General features: G+C 42.5%; 4 protein-coding genes across 6 annotated transcripts; 3 read left to right on the forward strand and 1 right to left on the reverse strand.

The window, feature by feature from the left end:
* Window positions 1-1,991: 1,991 nt before the first annotated feature.
* Window positions 1,992-5,514, forward strand: LOC135597778 (pollen-specific leucine-rich repeat extensin-like protein 3). The gene has a single exon (XM_065091240.1). The coding sequence runs from the start codon at window positions 2,039-2,041 to the stop codon at window positions 5,384-5,386; it is 3,348 nt and encodes a 1,115-aa protein (XP_064947312.1). The 5' UTR covers window positions 1,992-2,038; the 3' UTR covers window positions 5,387-5,514.
* A 4,069-nt stretch (window positions 5,515-9,583) lies between these two features.
* On the reverse strand, window positions 9,584-10,317 carry LOC135596679 (protein RALF-like 33). The gene has a single exon (XM_065088738.1). It carries the CDS (start codon window positions 10,158-10,160, stop codon window positions 9,789-9,791), a length of 372 nt encoding a protein of 123 aa, XP_064944810.1. The 5' UTR covers window positions 10,161-10,317; the 3' UTR covers window positions 9,584-9,788.
* Window positions 10,318-11,468: 1,151 nt separating this feature from the next.
* On the forward strand, window positions 11,469-14,046 carry LOC103972410 (small ribosomal subunit protein eS21). 3 transcript variants are annotated; one of them, XM_009386744.3, is made up of 4 exons: window positions 11,469-11,524; window positions 11,812-11,913; window positions 12,010-12,142; window positions 13,734-14,046. In XM_009386744.3, the coding sequence occupies exons 2-4, from the start codon at window positions 11,864-11,866 to the stop codon at window positions 13,797-13,799; spliced, it is 249 nt and encodes an 82-aa protein (XP_009385019.1). In that variant the 5' UTR covers window positions 11,469-11,524; window positions 11,812-11,863; the 3' UTR covers window positions 13,800-14,046. The 3 variants fall into 3 exon arrangements, with proteins under 3 accessions (XP_009385019.1, XP_009385020.1, XP_018675838.1); XM_009386745.3 differs by having other exon boundaries at window positions 11,481-11,579; XM_018820293.2 differs by having other exon boundaries at window positions 11,484-11,576.
* Window positions 14,047-18,697: 4,651 nt separating this feature from the next.
* On the forward strand, window positions 18,698-21,188 carry LOC135597780 (small ribosomal subunit protein eS4z-like). The gene is made up of 5 exons (XM_065091241.1): window positions 18,698-18,819; window positions 19,554-19,631; window positions 19,713-19,893; window positions 20,107-20,204; window positions 20,522-21,188. The coding sequence occupies exons 1-5, from the start codon at window positions 18,817-18,819 to the stop codon at window positions 20,957-20,959; spliced, it is 798 nt and encodes a 265-aa protein (XP_064947313.1). The 5' UTR covers window positions 18,698-18,816; the 3' UTR covers window positions 20,960-21,188.
* The last annotated feature ends 665 nt before the right edge of the window (window positions 21,189-21,853 follow it).

Below are 21,853 nucleotides of genomic sequence, written 5' to 3' on the forward strand. Positions count from 1 at the left end.
TTCATTATTGAAACTACGTTTCAATCTAACATTTGATTGCATGGTCATTAATGTCTTTGCAAACTCAAGATCCAAATTAATTCTGTACAAACCATCACAGAGAATTCCAGAACCAACTTTTATTGAATCATAAAACATACTGAGTTTGCCACTACCAAAAGAAAGACAATATCCTAACTCATCAATTCTAGAAAGAGAAACTAAATTTCTAAAAATTATAGAGACATAACATGTGTCAACAAGATCCATCAAGTGACCCGTCTCTAAGCGTAGACGATAAGTTCCCATTGATATCACTTTCGCTTTAAGACGATTTTCCATAACGATGAATCTTTCATGTTCTTTTGGTTTCCGAATTGAAAGAAATCCCTGCATGTTATTTGTAATATTAGTTGAAGCACCAGAATCAATCCACCAAGTGTTAGAAGGAATTCCTATAATGTTTGATTCGAAACATAGTCGATCAGCGCTTGGTGTCGGATAACCCAGAGCTGCTCCATAAAACTCAAGACGACATCGCGTAACGACAACCCGTGCGATGCTAGACACCTTAGGGCCATTCCACAAAACTCGGAACGGCACCGACCAATACGGGTTGGTCGACGCACATCCGTAGAGTACAAGTCATCCTTTCGAGGAGTCGACGACCATTAAAGGACCGCGTACGATCAACCACCCCAAAGCATATATAAAAGTCAACCCTTTAACGAATGAGAGGGTTAAGGAATATTGAACTCTCTATCTTTCCACTCCATTCTAATTTAAACTTCGGAGGGATTGAGTCGGGAAATCCTCCTCTCGATCTCGTCCTAAGTGTAGGGGCTTACGATGAAGAAGTGAATGGTGAGGCTCGCAGCTCAACCCGACTCGACGTTTGTTTCTTCCCCTCGATTCTCCGTCTAGGCAACATTACACATCCAAGATTGGACCTGTCATACTGACTCCTCGATCACAATGTAAAGATTCATCTATAATTATATCATTCAATGTTTTAAATATGAAACTAATGTAAAAAATTCAATGCATACAAATCCAGTTTGGCTGAGGGACTTAATTATCTGGAGGAGCGATGATTAGAGCTATGGGCAAGTGAAGATGTGTCTTTTATAATTTTATTGGGTGGGCATAAGATGTGTAAGTATATTTAATTATATCGAATAAATTTGAAAATTATTTTGCACCTTCAACTTTCACATCAATATTTAAGATATATTTAAATATATCGAATGAAAATTTAGATTCTTAGTTAAATATTAAATATATTTAATTATATGAAATGAGGTTTTGATCTCTCAATTTTTCATGAGTGGGTTTGGTATACTCATGTTTAAGGTGTAAAAAAAAAGATTGATTAGTCATAGAGTTTAATATAAATTACATCATGATTAAGATTTTTAACCTTTAATCTTTAATTAGTGGCTTTAATATCTTATCATCGTACTAATATTTAAGGTATTTTTATAAATTATTTTTGTTTACAATATCTGTAAACAGCTGCCAACTTCATTATAATTGTGTATACAATCTCGTCTCTGAATCAACATGATGGTCGGACCAAAAAAATTAGTAACTAGATTAGTTGATTTGGTCCACTAATCAGACCATTATAATATCGAGAAATTGGAAATACATGTAATCTATGTTTAAATGAGGTATAGCTCAAATGATAAAAATGAAGAATATCAACATAATAAAAGATAATTTGAACTTTAAAAATATTAAAATATTCTATTTTTATTATTTATCATAAATTATATTAAAAAAATATAAAAAATTAGGCAATGGGAGCCACAGACGCGGGATTACAACCTTTCCCTCCTTTTTCGCGGGTTAACGGTCACCATCCCACGCCAACCGTCAATTCCTCCGCCCAAAACGAACCTAAAGGAGGCAAACTAACTCCAACAAAGGAGCCTAACCGTTCACGTACCGCTGCTTCAACAGCTATAACAACCCCTTCTTCCTCCTCTTACCTCCCACTCCCCCTTATAGCAGCCTTGGGCTTTCCAGGGCGGGGAAGCCACACCATCTGCCCACCATGGAGGCCTGCCTCCGCTCTCTCCTCCTCCTCTTCCTTCTCTTCTCCTCCTCCTTGTCGTCCGCGTTAGCTCTCTCAAGCGTCGAAGCTGCCCTGATCGCCCGTCGCCAGCTCCTGGCATTGTCCAAGAACGGCGACCTCCCCGACGATTACGAGTTCGACGTCAAGGTCGACCTCAGCTTCCCCAACGCCCGCCTCCGCCGCGCCTACATCGGCCTCCAGGCCTGGCGGCACGCCTTATACTCCGACCCCTCCAACTTCACTGGCAACTGGGTCGGCGCCGACGTGTGCGGCTACCGTGGCGTGTTTTGCGCCCCGGCACTCGACGACCCGAAGCTCACCGTCGTCGCCGGCGTCGACCTGAACGGCGCCGACATCGCTGGCTACCTTCCCGTCGAGCTCGGCCTCCTTACCGAGGTCGCGCTCTTCCATATCAATTCCAACCGCTTCTGCGGCATCATCCCCAAGAGCTTCTCCCGGCTCGTGCTCCTCCACGAGCTCGACGTCAGCAACAACCGCTTCGTCGGGCCGTTTCCGATGGTCGTCGTCGGCCTACCATCTTTAAGGTACCTCGACCTCCGGTTCAACGACTTCGAGGGCGCCCTCCCGCCGGAGCTCTTCGACAAGGGCCTCGACGCCATCTTCCTCAACGACAACCGTTTCAGCTCTCCCATCCCCGACAACTTCGGCAACTCCACGGCGTCGGTGGTGGTTCTGGCCAACAACAAGCTCGGCGGCTGCATTCCCGGTAGCACCGGAAGGATGGGAGCCACCCTGAACGAACTCGTACTGTTGAACAACGGGCTCGTCGGTTGCTTGCCGTCCGAGGTGGGGGAGTTGGGCAACGCGACGGTGTTGGATGCGAGCTGGAACTCGCTCACCGGCGATCTCCCGACGAGCTTTGCGGCGTTGAGCAAGGTGGAGGACCTGGACTTGTCGCACAACGTCCTCACAGGAGTGGTACCGGAGAAGCTCTGTCGCTTGCCGAGCCTCACCAACTTCACGTTCTCCTTCAACTACTTCAAGGGCGAAGCCGCCGAGTGCGTGCCCTCGGCCGGGTCTGACGTCGTTTTCGACGACAAGGGCAATTGCCTTGAGAAGCGGCCCGGGCAGAAGTCGGCGAAGACCTGTTATCGGGTGTTGAGTCGCCCTGTGGACTGCAGCAAAGATAAATGTGGGTCTTCTCCGAGCTCTTCCACTCCCTCTTCGGCGACACCGACATCTCCGAAGTCTTCACCTAAGCCGGCTACGCCGTCTCCGAAACCTTCAACAAAGCCGGCGACGCCAACATCTCCGAAGGCATCACCTAACCCGGTGACACCGCCACCTCAGGAGCCATCGCCTGCGCCGGTGGCAGCAACCCCTCCAAAATCATCACCGAAGCCTCCAACGCCCAGGGCACCGGCGAAGTCACCGCCGCCACCTCAGCATTCCGAGTCGCCAGTGACACCGGTGCCCTCACCGCCACCAGCTCCGCATTCCGAGTCACCCGTGACACGAGTGCATTCTCCTCCTCCACCTGTAAGCACACCACCGCAACAGGCATTCGCCTCTCCGCCTTTTGCTCAGTCGCCATCCCAACCAGAGCTCCGCTCTCCACCTCCACCAGTAGTATCACCACCTCCACCGGTCTATTCTCCACCTCCTCCAGTCAACTCACCACCACCTCCAGTTCATTCATCACAACCTCCACCGTACTCACCACCCCCACCATCTGGATCATCATCTCAACCCCCACCTTCAATCAATTCACCACCACCACCACCACCTCCGCATTCCGAGTCACCCGTGACACGAGTGCATTCTCCTCCACCACCACCTGTAAGCACACCACCGCCTCAGTCATTCGCCTCCCCGCCTCTTGCTCCGTCGCCATCCCAACCAGAGCTCCGATCTCCACCTCCACAAGTAGTAATACCACCACCACCGGTTTCTTCTCCACCTCCTACAGTCAACTCACCACCACCCCCACCGTCTGGATCATCATCTCAACCACCACCTTCAATCAATTCACCACCACCACCACCCATAGCGTCATCTCAATCATCACCACCAGTACACTCTCCTTCATCCCCTGTATACTCACCACCACCACCCACAGTATCATCCCCATCACCAGCTCCGTCGGTAGCATCACCTCCAGCGCCCGTGTCATCATCTCCACCACCACCCACAGCATCATCCCCATCACCAGCTCCGTCGGTAGCATCACCTCCACAGCCCGTGGCATCATCTCCACCAACCCCCACAGCATCATCCCCATCACCGGCTCCGTGGGTAGCATCACCTCCACCGCCCGTGGCATCATCTCCACCACCACCCACAGCATCATCCCCATCACCGGCTCCGTGGGTAGCATCACCTCCACCGCCCGTGGCATCATCTCCACCACCACCCACAGCATCATCCCCGTCACCGGCTCCGTCGGTAGCATCACCTCCACAGCCCGTGGCATCATCTCCACCACCACCCACAGCATCATCCCCATCACCGGCTCCGTGGGTAGCATCACCTCCACCGCCCGTGGCATCATCTCCACCACCGCCCACAGCATCATCCCCGTCACCGGCTCCGTCGGTAGCATCACCTCCACAGCCCGTGGCATCATCTCCACTACCACCCACAGCATCAACCCCATCACCAGCTCCGTCGGTAGCATCACCTCCACCGTCCGTGGCATCATCTCCACCACCACCCACAGCATCATCCCCGTCACCGGCTCCGTCGGTAGCATCACCTCCACAGCCCGTGGCATCATCTCCACTACCACCCACAGCATCATCCCCATCACCAGCTCCGTCGGTAGCATCACCTCCACCGCCCGTGGCATCATCCCCACCACCACCTGTGTACTCACCACCGCCACCACCAGTGCAAACACCACCGCCCACAGCATCATCCCCATCACCATCTCCGTCGGCAGCATCAACTCCACCGCCCGTGGCATCATCCCCATCACCATCTCCATCGGTAGTGTCAACTCCACCGCCCGTGGCATCATCCCCATCACCATCTCCAACGGTAGTATCAACTCCACCGCCCGTGGCATCATCTCCACCACCGGCCGTAGCATCAACCCCACCACCGACAATGCACTCTCCACCACCGCCGGTGGCATCACCACCAGTGCAAACACCTCCACCACCCGTAGCATCGCCACCGCCACCAGTGCAAACACCAGCACCGGCCCCGGGATCTTCATCCCCTCCTCTTGTCTCCTCTCCGCCACCATCGACTTCATATCCTCCGGTCGTCTCCCCTGCTTCACTTCCTGAGCCCGACACGTTACCGCCGGTCGGCGGATTGAGCTACGCATCTCCACCTCCACCTATCTACAAAGGCTATTAAGCTGGAGTGGTCTCGTTCCCATTTCGACCATCCGTGCACTCGTCGGGGAAGAAATCATCTCGCTTAGGCTAAAGAGCATACCTTATTCCTTTTGGATGCATGCAATCCATCTTCTGCTCTGTAATGGATCTCCAATTCTCCATCTTTTATGTAACTTGATGATTATATGACAGTCTTTTCATTGCATTTTCACGGTGGAGCAATTTTTCACAGACAAATAATTGTTCTCGGGCTTGTCGATTGATGAAGTTCCATGCATAAGACGTTTACCTGACCACTAATAATTTACATCAATAAGGATCATTATGCTACGTGTATTAATGTCGGGTATGATTTCATATATTTCATGACATGATTGATTATGTTTGGAGGATGTTGTCATGCCAATCGTATCACTTAGTGCTTAGTTGTCGACTGTCTAACGCTTAGACGTTGTTGATTATCACAGTATTTCTCTATCAAAACACAAATCAACCAATTAGTATGCACCTTAACGAGCCTTATTTTAACTTTAAAATAAAATATTCTTGATAAAATTTGATTAATATTAGGAATGCTCTACTCAATCCTCTATCCTCTGAATTCCAAAAGGGTGCTTATTACTACGAGACTAATAATCATGGTATGTAATTTCGAATAGTATCGTTCGATATAGGCGGTACATACCGGTCCGATGGCATATCGGTACGAGGACCGCTCACTACCGGATGGAATGTGCTACAGTATTATGGTGCTACAGTAGAGAGGAAGAAATATTTAAAATCACTCGGCATGTCCTGGTGTATCGAACGGTATACGATATCATATTGTTCTGAGTCAACCTTGAAACATCGGTATATGATATTGCCTCCTTTGCTAATAATATAAAAAAAATTACTGAGGCTGTATGACATTAATAAGCAGTTTTTTTTTTTTTTTTTTCTAGTCAGTATACAATACACTATGGATGGAAAGTAACCACAGAATCTGCAGATGTGTACAAAGCCAAGAGGGAGGACTTGGTTTTCAATCAATGAAATTGTTTTCCTAATCTTTCCATGGCTCAGTTGTGAGCCTGCAGGTTGCTCTAGATTTAAGTTCAGTCTGAGGCAAAGCTTGCCAGAGGAAACAGGTTATCTGATGCTGTGCTTGCGAATTCTGCGGTTACTGTTTATGGATGAGTTGCAGATGTTTTGCCAGTTGGCTGCAACTGTAGTCTGCTGATGCAGGCAAAGAGAGATTTCCCTTGCATTATTTCAGACACTAACATCCCTCCTCCCACTTCATGAAGCCTTCATATTATTACTTCAGATGTAGCTCACTTTACCAATGTTTCCTTACCACAACATATTGTCCATCAAATCTTTCTTTCTATCAATATATTTTGTCCGTTGTGCATGCATTGGTAGCAGAAGCAGAGAGATTACACCACCAACTGCTACTGTGTGATGTCTGCATCACTTTCATTCACTTGCACTAGCCCAGACTGGGGGTTGTTGGCAACTCCATCCTTGATGGATATCAGAGGATGGAACTCAAATGTGCTGCTGAGCTTGTAGATCTGATTTCTGCATCACAGCACAGCATGTCTCTTGATGGACTTTTTTTCAGCAGTGGAAATCACCTTGATTTGGATCTGACACAGATCAGAGACACACATGAGGTGTTTACCAGCCAAATTCTCAGATCTAACAACATAGAATAGCACCCACTTGCTTCAGCATTCCAGGGTAGATCTAAAGCATCAGATATAGAACCTTGAAAAGACAACATGAGCTGGATCCAAACCACAAAGTACCAACTGATGTCTATGTTCTCTCTTTCAAGGAACAACAGCTTCATATTAGGGTGACATGTTAATGTTTTATGTCACTCCAGAGTTTCTTGTCCTGTTTCGAAAACCTTCAGCTTACACTCTTCAGAAACAAGAAAACAAGTTCCCATGAAACCATTCCTTATGATAAGAACAAAGCTTTATTCATTCTGTTCTAAAAAAACAAAAGCAAAAACCAAGAACAAAGATTCTTTTGCTCCTCTTGTTGGCAACTACGACATAAAACCTTGACAGTAAATCCAGAAAAACAAGCCAAACCAGTGTGGACCTGAGAGGACAGTTTCTCGATGCAATGCCACTATTGGCAGCTGTTGAAACATCAAATTGGCTGGTTCATCTGGTTGCCACTGTTAGATTGGGTGAGTGTACCATTATTCATGTGCTCCAGGTCTGATGATTGTCTGAGTCAAGTCTACCGACTTTGGTTGGCCATGACTACTGCAGTTAGATTCTAGGTAATTAGTACCTATCAGAAATGTCATACTTTGAGGGTCACAGCATAATATTGACTCGACTTATCACTTCTCATAACTTAAAGGTACATAGAACATGTTTTATCTTCATAGAACTAACATAGATACAGAAACAAAAATTTGTTAAGGTCTGCTTTCAAGGTTTTTCTTCCTTCAAGCTAAATATGAATCGATATTCCTGACCTTGGAACTCCAGTGGCATGTGTGAATTCACTTATAGCAGAAATCAGATGTTTACGTTCAAACTGACGAAGCAAACATTGCAAGATGGGGACATAATTTACAAGAACATCGATCCCCTACAGAGTCTCCAGCTGGCTATGACTGGTCTTGTGCTCACACAATTGTTTTAGATATGAAAATAAGAACAGGAACCATTAACTTGAAAGTCGATAGCTGGGTCAGCAAGTTTTCCTTTTCATTTTTCGATTAAGGTAATCTTCTTTCTTTTGAAAACACTAGGTTCTCTAGGGAAGAACCTCCTTGAGTCTCCATGTTCAGGTCGAGGTAGACTTGGCCTCAAGGTAGCTATCGGTGGACAAAGAACAAGAGAGTTGAAAATGATGTTGAAACCGCTTAAAAACCAAGACAGGGAATCTTTCTACTCAAATATACATAGCTTCCCTGGTTCCCAGTCTATATTTTCCACTAAGCCATGAAAAGCAATATTCATCTCTTCCTTGTATCAAAACCAAACAAGGTAAAAAGATATGTTTTATATCTCTTTTGTCATCTGAAACATATTTATCATAGCTTTTTATCAATGCTTGCTATTCAAACATGTTCTTATAATCAAGGATGGCAAAAATCTATTTTTCAAACCATGCAAAGAAAAAAAATATAAAGTTGATGTATGGTAGCTCTTTTAGAAGGAATACATGAGCAATCACAAAGATGATGGTAGCTCTTTTAGAAGGCATCCTAAACCCCTGACTTTTAAGTTGGCAGCTAAATAAGATAAATACTAACACAAGATAACCCATCATTAGTCAGGAGTAAGAATCAAAACCTTGTAGACTAAAGTCTCTTTATGATGTTCTTATCAAATCTCCTTAGAACAAAAGCCCATCTTAGGAAGACATACCTGTAAAAGACATGGCTAAACTTCACCAATTTACTGAAACTTGCAAGAGTAGATCATAGAAACTGGGGTCCTCTTTCTTTAAATAAATGCCAGTCACAAGCACTATGGAACATATGGTCAACACCTCGAAATCCCAACCTAAATAAAAGAGAATAAAGTAACATAAGCATCAAAACTTAGAGAAGGCAAGAGTTCCAAGTTATCCTTTTGGGATTCTGGGGTGGAGGGTGTGCTCTTCTGAGGTTTCACCTTTCTCTCTCTAAAACATAGACCCCCCCTACCTTAGCCATCCTTGTTCACACATCATCTTCACTGACTTCAAAACAAACCAATCATAAATTTTACCTATCTAAAGCAGTTACACAGTAAGTGCTGCCACACCAATATATTAAACTGACCTTTGGATGCCCTGTCCCTCACCTTTTGGTTTCTAGTGGCTAACAGGAGATCTTGCTGATCCACTTCCAATCTGCAATTTTAACTTCTCTTGCATCCAAACAACAACAATAAGCACTAGAAACCAATAGCACCATCTCAGTTCTAATAATTCAACTCCATTACCCTTAAACCAAACCCACTGTGTTACCAATTACTAAAGCTCTTTAATCATGCTTATATTTTTATTTTCTCATCAACAGGAAATCTAGAACAAGACGAAGAAGATCTCAATTATGGCAAAGAATCACATTTTCGTTACAGACATTCTAGTAGCTCGAAGCATCAAGAAGTGCAAGAATGTTTGAGCATCAAAACTTGGAAATAACATCTGCGCCTAAATCATGTTCCTTTTTCTAAAAGGAGACCTTTTTTTGGAGAGGAAATGCATAGAAGGAAACGGAAGCGAGCCATGATCAACTAAATTAAGCTTTTTTTTACACGAATCACATGAAAGCGCTGTTTACAACGCCGAAACAACAATAGCGTCATCAAGAACGACACCATTTATTTGAAACTGGAGCGAAGCAACCAAATCACATACCAAATTCGTGCTTGTTCTTCCTAAAAATTGGCGTATTTTTATATGGAAGCTTTTCAACCGCGGCACTGGGCGATGGAGGAACAGCTGCGGGAGTAGGGGTTGGCCTGGGCGCCGGGGCGGCAGTTGTAGTAAGAGGCGCCGCGGCGGGAGCAGGGGACGGTGTCGCGCTTAAGGGCGCCGTAACTGACGTAGTTGGAGGTGGCGAGCATCCGGCGGGTCACCTCGGCTCCGAGGTCGAACTGCTCGCCGGCGAGGCACTCCGCGACGGTGCCGCGGCACCCGGAGAGGGAGGAGATCCAGGCGAGCGGGACCTCGCCCCCTCCTCCTCCACTGGCGGCCGCTGCGGCGGCGAGGAGGAGGAGGAGGAGGAGGGCGACCGAAAGGAGGGAGCTTTGCGTCGGCCTCATCATGTGGTGCTTGCTCATTCGCCCTCTTCCTCGGTGGAGAGAACAAATACCTCTTTCTTGCTCTCTCTCGGAAGAAAGGAACTCTTGGTATTCCAGTATTGCTTTCTCCTTCCTTGTCCTACCAACAAAGAGAAGAAGAGAGGATCTTGGTGGTGTAGAGATCTTCCAATGGATGCGTTCGCATTTGACTGGGGATTTTTACTCTTGAGTTTTCATTCAAGCTTAGCCGCAGATGAAAAATTACATGGAACATATAATTGTCTTTTACTGCGGCACTAAGATCATCTTAAACCTGACATAGGATCCAAGACAGAAGACCAATCTTAGTTGGACAAAGCAAAATGTGACATTGATTTGGTGTTTTAGCAATGGAGTCACTTGGGATTTTGATTTTAATGCGGATATTTAGATCAATAACAAAATAATTTAGATTAGTTATAGTTGGTGAATCTTTACACCGTGGCTAGTACGACTCAATTCAATCCTGGATATATAAGGTTATCCACGTGGATGCTTGGATAGTGAAGGCGAGAATCGGGTCACGTTTGATCGAGTTTGAGCCTCATCTCTCGAGCACAGTCTTCTTAATTGACAAGTGGCCTCCTTCTTCGTTGTTGGACTCCTACACACAGGTCAAGGTCGAGAGGGGGATTTCTTGACTTGACCCATCCGAAGCTTAAGTTAGCTTTTGGTAAAATAAGATAGAGTTGAGTGTTCGAAGTCCTTCCTTCTCCTGATTAAGGAGGGGTAGCTTTTAAACTTGTGAGGATGAGTTGGTCGTACGGGGTTAATTAACTGTGGCAGGCTCCTCGGGTGATCGACTTTAGCTTCTGTATGAGTGCCGATCGACCTGCACGGATCGACACTACACGACGTTGCCCCGAGCTTTCTGAGACGACTGTACTCTAATGATGTCGTTCGTACGGATGGGGTGGCAAGTGATTGCCCGTCACGTGTGTGTTGTACGTCACATCGTACTTGAGGTTTCACGTCTGTATCATTGTGTCTACTTTTCTGGTGCACGTTAGTGATGTCAAAATATGTCCTATCAATTATTAATAATTTATATGATATCATTTATCAACTCAGCCTCGGCTCAGTTTCCATATGTGATTAGCGAAATCGGTTCAAGATTCGATTTCATTAAAGCTTGGATCGGTCAATCCTGAGAACCAAATAACACATTTGGTCCATCATCTAAGGTTGGGCCGGCTCTCGCTCGGTCATTTCACCGGTTCCACTCCTGAACCGGTTCGTCTCACGTGTGAGTAGAACTAGCACGTGCGGAAACTAGGGCTGGCGACTGGCTATATATATCATATCGAAGACGCCCTCCGCCCCGCGTCGGCGCTGCTTCCCGTTGGTCGCATCCGTTGCTTCCGGTGCGACTCGCAAATGCAAAGCTACTCTTCGATTCTTCGTGCTATGATTTCTGTGGTTGATATTGTTTCTTTTGCCTCAGAATTTCTGTTTATTGGCTCGTGGAAAGATTTCGTGCTATGATTTGATTACTTTGACGTTCTGCGGCTGTTCTGTTGTTCCTTTCGAAACAGAAATTTTTTCCCCTTTAGAGCATGTTTCCTTGTAATTGTGGTGCCCAGAAGAAGGCGCAGGTTGTTTGGAATTGGTTGCCTCGATCTGATTTATGATTCAAATCTTTGTTATTTAGGTGATTTTGTGATCGTTGTGCACGTATTTCGGCAAGAGAATCGACTGACAAGATGCAGAACGAAGCGGGTGAGATGACGGATCTCTACATCCCAAGGAAATGGTAATCGTCCTATAATTTCGTGGAGAGCTTCTATCTTTTTGTGCTAAAGCGTGATTTTACATCTTATGATGATCAACCTCGATGTTGTTGTTGTAGTTCTGCTACCAATAGGCTCATTACAGCCAAGGATCATGCCTCGGTCCAGATCAATATCGGGCATTTGGATGAGAGTGGCGTTTACACCGGCCAGTTTTCCACTTTTGCACTTTCTGGCTTTATCCGAGCTCAGGTCTGCTGCCACTTTTGGATTTTCTGATGTACTAATTCATGCTTTCTGGAATCATTTGTTCTTTATGTCGTGATTGATATGCTACTGTTTTTTAAGGAAAATATGAGGCCATTTTTACTATTTTCTTCTTTTAATATCGCTGCTTATTGAAGACTTATTTGAAAATGAGCACATTGCCCCATATATTAATGTTGCTATGGTTGCTTTTCTAAGTTTCTGACCTTTTTTCCCTCACGAAAAGATGTCCTCCAACCGAATGTAATCCAGGTTTGAAGTATGAGAGACTAGGATTGATTTCGGGATTAGTATTGGAATCTTGTCTTAGGGACAATCAAATTATTTTGCTGGATTAGTGTGGTAGCTTAATAAGTATAAGACTTACAAAAACGAGGAAAGTCATCTACATCACAGAAACCATAAGATTTCAGAAAATAAAGAGATTAAATTTATAATACTCTTGAGATTAAAGGATTCTTGTTAGTTGGGCATAAATACAACAAAACTTATTGGGAATAGTGAATAAAATCACATTCCTTTCTTCTACAATGGCCTTTTATTTTATGTATCCAAAGGTTACTAGAAGGGGGAGGGGGAGCTGTTGTGAGTGGAAAGCTCATGTAACATGAAAATTCACCATCCTTAGGGGTATGTTGTTGTGCTCATGTCACTTGTATTTGTGTTCACTAAGTCTCCTTTATTTGTATGACAAAGGGGCTTGTCCTAATTGTCAGTTTCTGGCATTACATAGTTGTTATGCTGTATTTGGGAAAAAAATTGTGACAATTTTTCTATTGTAGTTTGTCATTATGTTACCCAATTAGCTTGTGGTATTTGGTTTTTCTATTGTGGTTTGCGTGGTATTTGATTTACAAAATGGGATACTTTTGTTATCAACATCTGATTGAAGGATCAGTTTAGCTACCTTGTTTTAGGTCTCTAAGTTCTGTCTGGATTTTGAGACTATGGGTACGGTTGCCAACCTAATTGGCACAACACACTAAATCCTAAACACTTATTTCCTTGATAAGGCGTTGCACTTCCTCAAAGTCACAACAAAGCTTACGACTGATAATGATATCAAGATTTACATGAATGTTATGTTGGTGCATCATCGAAGCTTTTCCCTTTGGAGAGTCCATTTGAGTTAATTATCTGTGTTATTAATTAACATGTCAGTAATCATCATAAACTTGAGCCAAAAAAGGGGTTTTTTTAACAATTGTATTATCTGTAATAAAACAAGCTAGCTTAGATGGCCTCTCATAGGAATATTATTTCACCAGTCAGAGAGTTATTTACATGATCATTGCAATGCTTCTACATGCTAACCACTGATGGACCGAAATTTGTTCATAAGATCAGTAGGCTGAACGGTTGTTTGACATGGAAATGTGCCACTCATTATCAAACACATTTGTCGGCTCAAATAGCATTACTTACATCTAGTTATGACATGTTGGATAATAAAATGGTTCTTAGCTCGACCATAAGGCATGACTGAGAACCTGTTGCCTTTGCATTACTTGCGTCAATTGCTGTACGACTTGTATGCTCCTGACAAGTTCATCTTGTTCCACAACTTTTCCCGCAGGGTGATGCTGATGGTTCTTTGGATAGACTTTGGCAGAAGAAAAAGGTCGAAGTGAAGCAGCAGTAGAAGTCAATTGTCGAAGCAATGCTTGATTAAAATTCCCTTCCCTTAACGAAGGGATTAACTACTGTTAAGCCCACTTAGCTTTGCGCGAAGCCTAAATTTTGTGCTCTATGATGACGATGACATACTGGTGCTGCTTGGTCTTTTTAAACCCCATTCGAACTCATTGGATTATTACTATTACTTCTATGTAGCGTAGCGTGTTCCAAGCCATGGGATTAAGTTAATGACTGCCTTATTTTTGGCCATAGCTGAGTTGTGTTTTCTGATGCACTGGAAAATAAATGCTGTTTCATTTCATGATTTCATTGAATGGAAATTTATTAGTAGTCAGTCGTGTGCCAATATCACAGGCCATGATTTCTCTCCAATCAATCAAATGCTCAACTAGTTCTATGTTCATCTACTGCGATGGCAAATTTATGGTCCCTCCAACCATTTCCCTCGAGTAGGGTGTTTATGCTATTAATCGGTGCATGAAAGAGAAATTGGATAATAATTTTCTTGGAAACCTAAAATGTCAATTCTCTTAAAATCAAACCCATATAAATAACAAATCGATGCAACTATACAAGTTCTTAGGATCTTCCATGATAAGCAGGGTTCTATGTTCATGCAGCATATTTGTAAGCTTAAGAGCCGGTACATGTCATGACTTAGAGAAACTAATTGAAGGTATTTACAAACTTGGGGATGGCGCAATAAATTAGTGGGTTCGTTGATCCAACGGCTAGGTTTCGTCTCTTATGATGGTTTATTGGGTCGGATCGGACTGCATCGGAAACACTCTTGAATCATATAAATAGTTAACAAATCAATGAAGCAATGCAAGTTTTTGAATTATTTTTCCATGCTGAGTATTTGTATGCTTAAACTTTGCTAAAGTTTATCGGTCATGCCCAGATCAATTTAACTGAAGGTTCCAACACTCGCTTGGGGTCGAGGAGAGCTCCAATGATTGTTCTACTATGGTTCATTCGATGCTGAAATTAGTAACGAAACAAAGTAAGGGAAGATATAACGAAGTAAGGGAAGATATGAGTAAATAGTATTTGGCCTCGATTAGTATAGTCTAATGAGCTTGATCCACTTAGAGAGAATATTCATTGGATGTTTTATATTCAATGAATACTTGTATGATTTAATTATTAACTAGGGGCGTTAGTTTTCTAGTGCTGATTAGATTGCCATATGTTAAGTCATAAGTTGGGTAAACATTTTTCTTATTATTTATCTCAAATGAAAGTGTGCTTCGGAGGCTCTATGGAAGAGTTCTCCGAGTGCAATCAGACATTGGCTTAACGAGTTAGTCACATGCACCTCTATTAGAGATTAGAGAGTCATGACTCCTCGTAAAAAAAAAAAATCAACGAGTTTTATTGGATAGCTCGTTGGTAACTTTTGGTGTTTGCCCTAAAGAGAGCCTCCAACAATATTTGATGTTTAACATAAGATGGATGCTTATGATAATTCTGGATGCTTAGTTGAGGAGTGTGTATCAGATAACTTTTGATGCCAAGAAACGTGCATCAAATAACTTTTGATGCTTAGCTAGAGAAGTGCAAATTGGATAGCCTTTAATACTTAGATCAAAAAGGGCACATCAAACACATTTTAGAAGCTTAGCTCGAGGAGGGTTCATTAGATATGTTTTCAATACTTAGCTCAAGGAGCACATTTGATACTAGGCTCGAGGAGGGTGCATTAGGTATATCTTCAATGCTTAGCCAGAGGAAGGTCGGATCATGCACATCTTTGATGCTTAGCTTGAGGAGGGTGCATCGGGTATAACTTCAATACTTAGCTTGAGAAGGATGCATCGAGTATATTTTCAATGCTTAGTATGAGAAAATGTGTTAGATATAATCATGAAACTAGTACCAACAAGCAATACCTCAACGAGTGAAAAAACCATAGAAGTCTTGAGTCCACAAATGAAAAAGTCGAGTGGGAGATAATTGATGTAGCACTAGTCATATAGTACGTCGTTTGGGCAAGAAATTACTGATAGGATGTTTAACAGTAGAGGAGGTGCTATGGGGCTATAAGGACTATTTGCCTTAAGCTCTTTTGAGTTTCTTTTATCTTCTGTCCTTACTTTTAGCTCCTCGAACCTGTATCATCTTTTATTCTCACCTTAGGCTAGAAAAATATCTTTCTCTTTCATCTGAATCTTGATCTCCTAATAAACTAATGGTTGGGAGAGTTAAAGCTTATTCTTGAATAATCTAAAGTTTGGGGGGTCTCGACTTCCTCCTCCTTGGGGTACTTGATGATGATAGATCCAAACATCTTGAGAGACCATTAAGATCATAAAATATTTCTATAATTATGAGTCTATTTTGACCCTGAGTATTTGAAGAGTATACATGTCTAATACTTTACATCTCAATCGAGTACTCGTTGTAGGTATCTCAATCTGGGCAACATCTCTCTTGACCCGTTTTGTAGACACCTCTGTAGATATATCGATGTATTAGAGGTTGAGCTTAGATTCCCTCTTTATCTGCTCATCTCAACATACCTTCAATGATGGAGTATCTCACTTTTCCAAATGATACCCAACTTATAGCATTATTTGATTGTTATTATTGGGGAGTATTGCCATTCTAGCATTGCCACCTCCCGTCTACTTTCAAAGTATGCAAGAGAGTCAATGTATTATTATAGCTCGTAAGAAGTTTAAGATAAAGAGGCCCCTAACATCTAATAAAGGCTGAAATTGGTATTTCTTTTTTATCGTTAGGATTGAGGTTTCAATCTTGACTAATTGACAAATATCATCAATAACTCTTCCCCCTTCCGAAACTCCTATAAAGGGGTCATGTGTTTTGGTTAGCAGAGGTTCTAACCTCATCTTTGGCCTTCAAATGGATGAATAAAAATTGAATGATTAGTGTTAGCCTAAGCTGGACCCTTAAGGTATACTTCAAACTTTATCCTTTTCTTTTTTTGTTTTACCTTCTTGATTCATAACTTATTTTCTTTTCTATTTGTAGGGATAAATCTCTTTACAATGAAGAAGAGGGGTGCGACCTCAGTTATCAAGGCATCTGTTACCCTAGCTATCTCATTAGTTGTGTTGGGGCAACTTGCCCCCTCATTAGTACATGTGACTTAAGAGTCACCCCTACTAACAAGGTCATCATCGAAGAACCTCCCAAGAGAAAGAATGTGGTGGTTAAGAAGAAAATATCTAAGACAGCTTTAGAGAGTGAGTATCTTAAGGCGGCACTATCAAGGATGAGGCCACACTACTAGTTTATTTATGACTTGCGCAAGAATAAGGCAACGCCTTTTGCTACCCAAAAGATATTCGACTTATTGAATGTGGACAAGAATGAACCCCTTTAGGCTATGTGGAAAAATACGAAGGTTTCTCAATTGACCTAGGAGGATAAGAACCTTTCAACTCAATGCTACCATAGGGCACTAATCCCTTCTCTAGTGAGGGAGGTGCACACATGGTACTTGGAGAGGTTATGATCGGTGCTACCATGAAGAACAAAATGATGGTAAGTCATGAAGTCACATAAATTACAATTGGATAATTTTTCCTTCCAACTAACTTCTCAATCTTCCTTGTGCAACATTACTACTATATCATGAGGCTAAGCAATCAAGTGTCTGATTTGAGAAGCATCACCACCCACATAACAAGCGAGTTGTTCTAGATCCATAATGAGGTGGAGCAAGTGTAGGAGTGTGATGACCCATAGGTCATCGTTTGCCTTGGAGGCAAAGGTGGTTGATGCACAATAGCATATTACTAGTCAGGCGAAGCATAATAGCCGAAGATGATATGAGGGCGCAAATAGAGGACAGACTTATAAAGGTTAATGATAAGATCAATAACTTGAATAATCAAATCACTGAGATGGAGTGATAGGAGATCGAGATGGCTTTGGCCTTGAAGTGTGCAACATAAGTAGTCATCGTATACAAAGAGTTTGTAGGCTTTAAGTAAGGGCTGGGGAGAGTGGAGAATGTCTCCTTTAATTTTAGAGATCTTCTCGTCTTGACTTAATTCATAAAAAAATACATGAAGGCCATGGTTGAGGAGAACCCCTATGTTGACTGCCATGAAGGCTTGTCGGTGCCTCTTGATGACAATCTCAACTTTTCCATTGGTGCTTACACCTTGGCCTTAGTCACAATTGCTCCTCCCCTGATTATTATTGTTTTGACTCAAGCACTACCAATTGAGGGTGATGGGGCCTGTTTTTCTTAGTAGTAGGAGATCGTGGCACGTCATACACCAGACGCTTGGTCAACCATGAGTGTTCCAAGGTGACAATGGTCACAATCGATCGAGACATCTCAATAGGCCTCAAGGGAGTTGTCGACTACTAAGGAGCTAGAGCTATTGCAAACCGTATCATCTTAGTCAATGCATGCATCTATTTGGTGAGGCTTAGAAAGACATCTAGTACCGTAGAAGAGTATCGATGGTTTACGAACACAGGCTATTGGTCAACATAGATATGTTATGATATATGAATTTTCATTCTAGCGTCAAAATATTAGGGATGGATATCAGTGATGATTGAATCAACTTGATTTAGTTCAGACTCACGTGAAAAAAAAAAAATATCAACCGACCTCGGACGCTGAATCTAATATCAACTTACAAAAAGATCGAGCTTAATTAGATCTATCGATGTGATTCGTTTCGCATCCAAGTTAATAATAAAATAGATAAAAAAAAACGAGCAAATAATGTTTTACATGTCGTAACTTCGCTCACACGGGTGCGCATGCGAATGAAGATATTTACGGCTTAAACCTACGTCCCATAAATTAGTGAGTCCAATCAACGATTGGGTGGTTCGCCGGACCGGGTCGGATCGGACCGCATCAGAAACGCATCCGGGGGTAAGATGGTCATTCAGCCTTCTTAAGTGGCGATCGCGTCCGTGCGCTAGGGTTTCTCCGTCGGGCTTATTCGGTATTTAGAGGTGGATTCGGCGCTTCCGAGTGCTAGAGAGGAGGCGGAGGAAGGAACCGGAGATCCGAAAATATGGTTTGTGCCAGTCCAAGTTTACGATGTATACCACGAATATTGTTTTGTTTCTCGTCGTTTTTGCGATTCGATGAATAGCTTGCTTTTGTTTAAGTGCACATCTTGGATTAGGGTTTATGCATCGAGCATTTGTTTCGAATGATGCTGTTCGTTGTTATTTTGGATTTTTTACCCGTTAAATATTTATTTTTCTATGAAAAAGGTCCCGCTCGTGGCGATTGGAATTATGTTTTTACTGGATTGTTTTAGATGGATTTATTTGTTTGAATATACTTGCCTATGATGCTTTTTTTTGGGAGATTGGAGTGTTGGATTTGTTTATATTGCTTGAGCGATCAAATTTATGTTATTTTTCTGGATGTTTTCCACTCAAGGTGTCTTTTTTGCCTTCATAGCTTTCTGATATTTTGCAAAGGTAGCAACTTGGTTGATATGGTCGGTGTCTTTTGTTTCTCTGCTGCATATAACAGATGGATCTTGTTTTCCTAACTGGGAAACATGTAGGATATTTGTTTGTGGCTTATGCTTTTGTACTCTCAGAAGGCATGAAACATCACAGTGATTGGTTTATGAGATTGTTGTTGTCAGTCATAATTGTCAAGAACTAGGGAAGATTCTGATGAACTATTTTTTCAAACTAGGTTATAACGTTATCTGCTTCTAATTGCTCGTCACCTCGTCCTTTTATTTTTTATTTTTTGCTTGCTTGACTTGTTTTCCTTGATGCGCTTCAGGCAAGGGGATTGAAGAAGCATCTGAAGAGGCTCAATGCCCCAAAGCACTGGATGCTGGATAAGCTTGGTGGAGCATTCGTAAGTTGAAATCTTTTATTTTGAGCCATCGTTTGGTTTACGCACTTTGTTTCACTTTGCATAGTTTTGGTCATCTGCTAGGCTCCCAAGCCGTCGTCTGGCCCTCATAAAGCCAGGGAATGCTTGCCCTTGATCCTTATTTTAAGGAACAAACTGAAATATGCTCTTACCTACCGTGAAGTCATTGCTATTCTGATGCAACGCCATGTGATGGTGGATGGGAAAGTCAGGACTGACAAGACTTACCCTGCTGGTTTCATGGGTATGCAATCAACCCTTTTCTGATGAGACGTGATATGTTGTTCTTTCTGGTGGAAGGTCTTTTTTTTGCAACAAAACTGTTGAAAATGACAATAATGTTAAAAAATAACAATAATGTTAAGAGTTCAAAACTTAAAATTAGCAATCTCTCATTCATGATTTACATCTTTGTTATTTGCTTGATTATTTACCTAACATGGTTTGTAATCTGCAGATGTTGTTTCAATACCTAAGACAAATGAGAACTTTCGACTCCTTTATGACACCAAGGGACGCTTTCGTCTCCACTCAGTTAGGGATGAAGAGGCAAAGGTATGTAGGCATTGTGCTTGGTTTCTTTGTGAATATTTGTGGGACTCATGACAATAAAATTTTGATGATAATTTGAGCATAAAAAATATGTATTTGTAGATTTATCTTGATCAATGTTGTGATTTGTCATTACATTTTGCAGATGTTTGAATTTCCAAGACCAACATGTTTAGTGAACATCGTAATTCATTCTGTTTCCATACACTAAAATGAGTAGTAAATGGTAGAACTAGTTATGTGCAGTTTTGCGGATTGGTTTGCTGTTAAAAATCTTGAAATCTATCAATGTGTTGAAAGTCCATTTTCACCATTTACAGTTCAAGCTCTGCAAGGTTCGCTCCGTGCAGTTTGGACAGAAGGGCATTCCCTACCTGAACACATATGATGGTCGTACCATTCGCTACCCTGATCCTCTTATTAAGGCCAATGACACCATCAAGCTTGACTTGGAAACCAACAAGATCGTCGACTTCATCAAGTTTGATGTTGGAAATGTTGTGATGGTGACTGGTGGGAGAAACACCGGTCGTGTCGGTGTGATTAAGAACAGGGAGAAGCACAAGGGGAGCTTTGACACCATCCACGTCCAAGATGCCACTGGCCATGAATTTGCGACTCGCATGGGCAACGTCTTCACGATCGGCAAGGGGACAAAGCCATGGGTGTCTCTTCCAAAGGGCAAGGGAATCAAGCTCAGCATCATTGAGGAGGCACGAAAGCGCTTGGCTGCTGCTGGCGCAACTGCCACTGCTTAGTTCTATGCTCTGCATCCATCTGAATTTTGTTATAGGGCTCTTTGTTTACTGGATTAGAACCTTGCCTCAAATTTTATCACTTGCATGCCAGTTTCTCTTTGGACATAAGTGGAAGATGAAATAATTGCCATAATCATGGTTATAGGATCCTCTACATTTTGCCACTCTATTCTTACTCTTAGACATTGTTATTTGGTTTTTACCAATGCCTATTTGTGTTTTCCTTTTATTTTGATGTTGCTTTCTAGGTTTTGGCTTGTGGACAGACTGAGTAGTTGTGTTGGCACAAATAATTGAAAAAATCTTGTGCTTTATACATAGCATATACAAAACAAAGAGAGTGTCAAATGTCTAATGGTGAAGACAGAATGTAAATATGATGACCAATAGGGAATGTTGTGATATGACATTCATTGAACGCATATGTTTATGTATTGTTATTGAGAAAAATAAATAATCACTTCTCAATCTTTATTGGCTAAACAGGGATGAATTCTAGTGGAATATTTCCCTTGCAAAGCACAATGACCCAATAACTGTAAATTTATCAAAAACAGGTAATGTGGATATCTTGTAAGAGAGCTTAAACTTTCTTAGAAGGAATAACATAGCAAGTTAAGACATTAATAGGGGATTAAGATTGTTTAGAATAATGAGATCTAATAGATATTACATTTTACTCCCAAGTGGCGCATCTCAAATAAGTTGGACGTTAAGACATTACGTCTTACCATAGCTGTTGTTGAAAGAGTGCATAGGGTATTATGACACTTACATAATGCATAAGGTGTGATGAGAGAGTGAGTGCATAAGGTATTACGACCTACTCAATGCAGCTTCAGATTCTGGAGGTCTTAACCCACAACTCATCATCTATTGCAACATGGAATCTAT

The sequence above is a fragment of the Musa acuminata genome, chromosome BXJ1-11 (genome assembly GCF_036884655.1).
Source record: "Musa acuminata AAA Group cultivar baxijiao chromosome BXJ1-11, Cavendish_Baxijiao_AAA, whole genome shotgun sequence".
Lineage (NCBI taxonomy): Eukaryota > Viridiplantae > Streptophyta > Magnoliopsida > Zingiberales > Musaceae > Musa > Musa acuminata.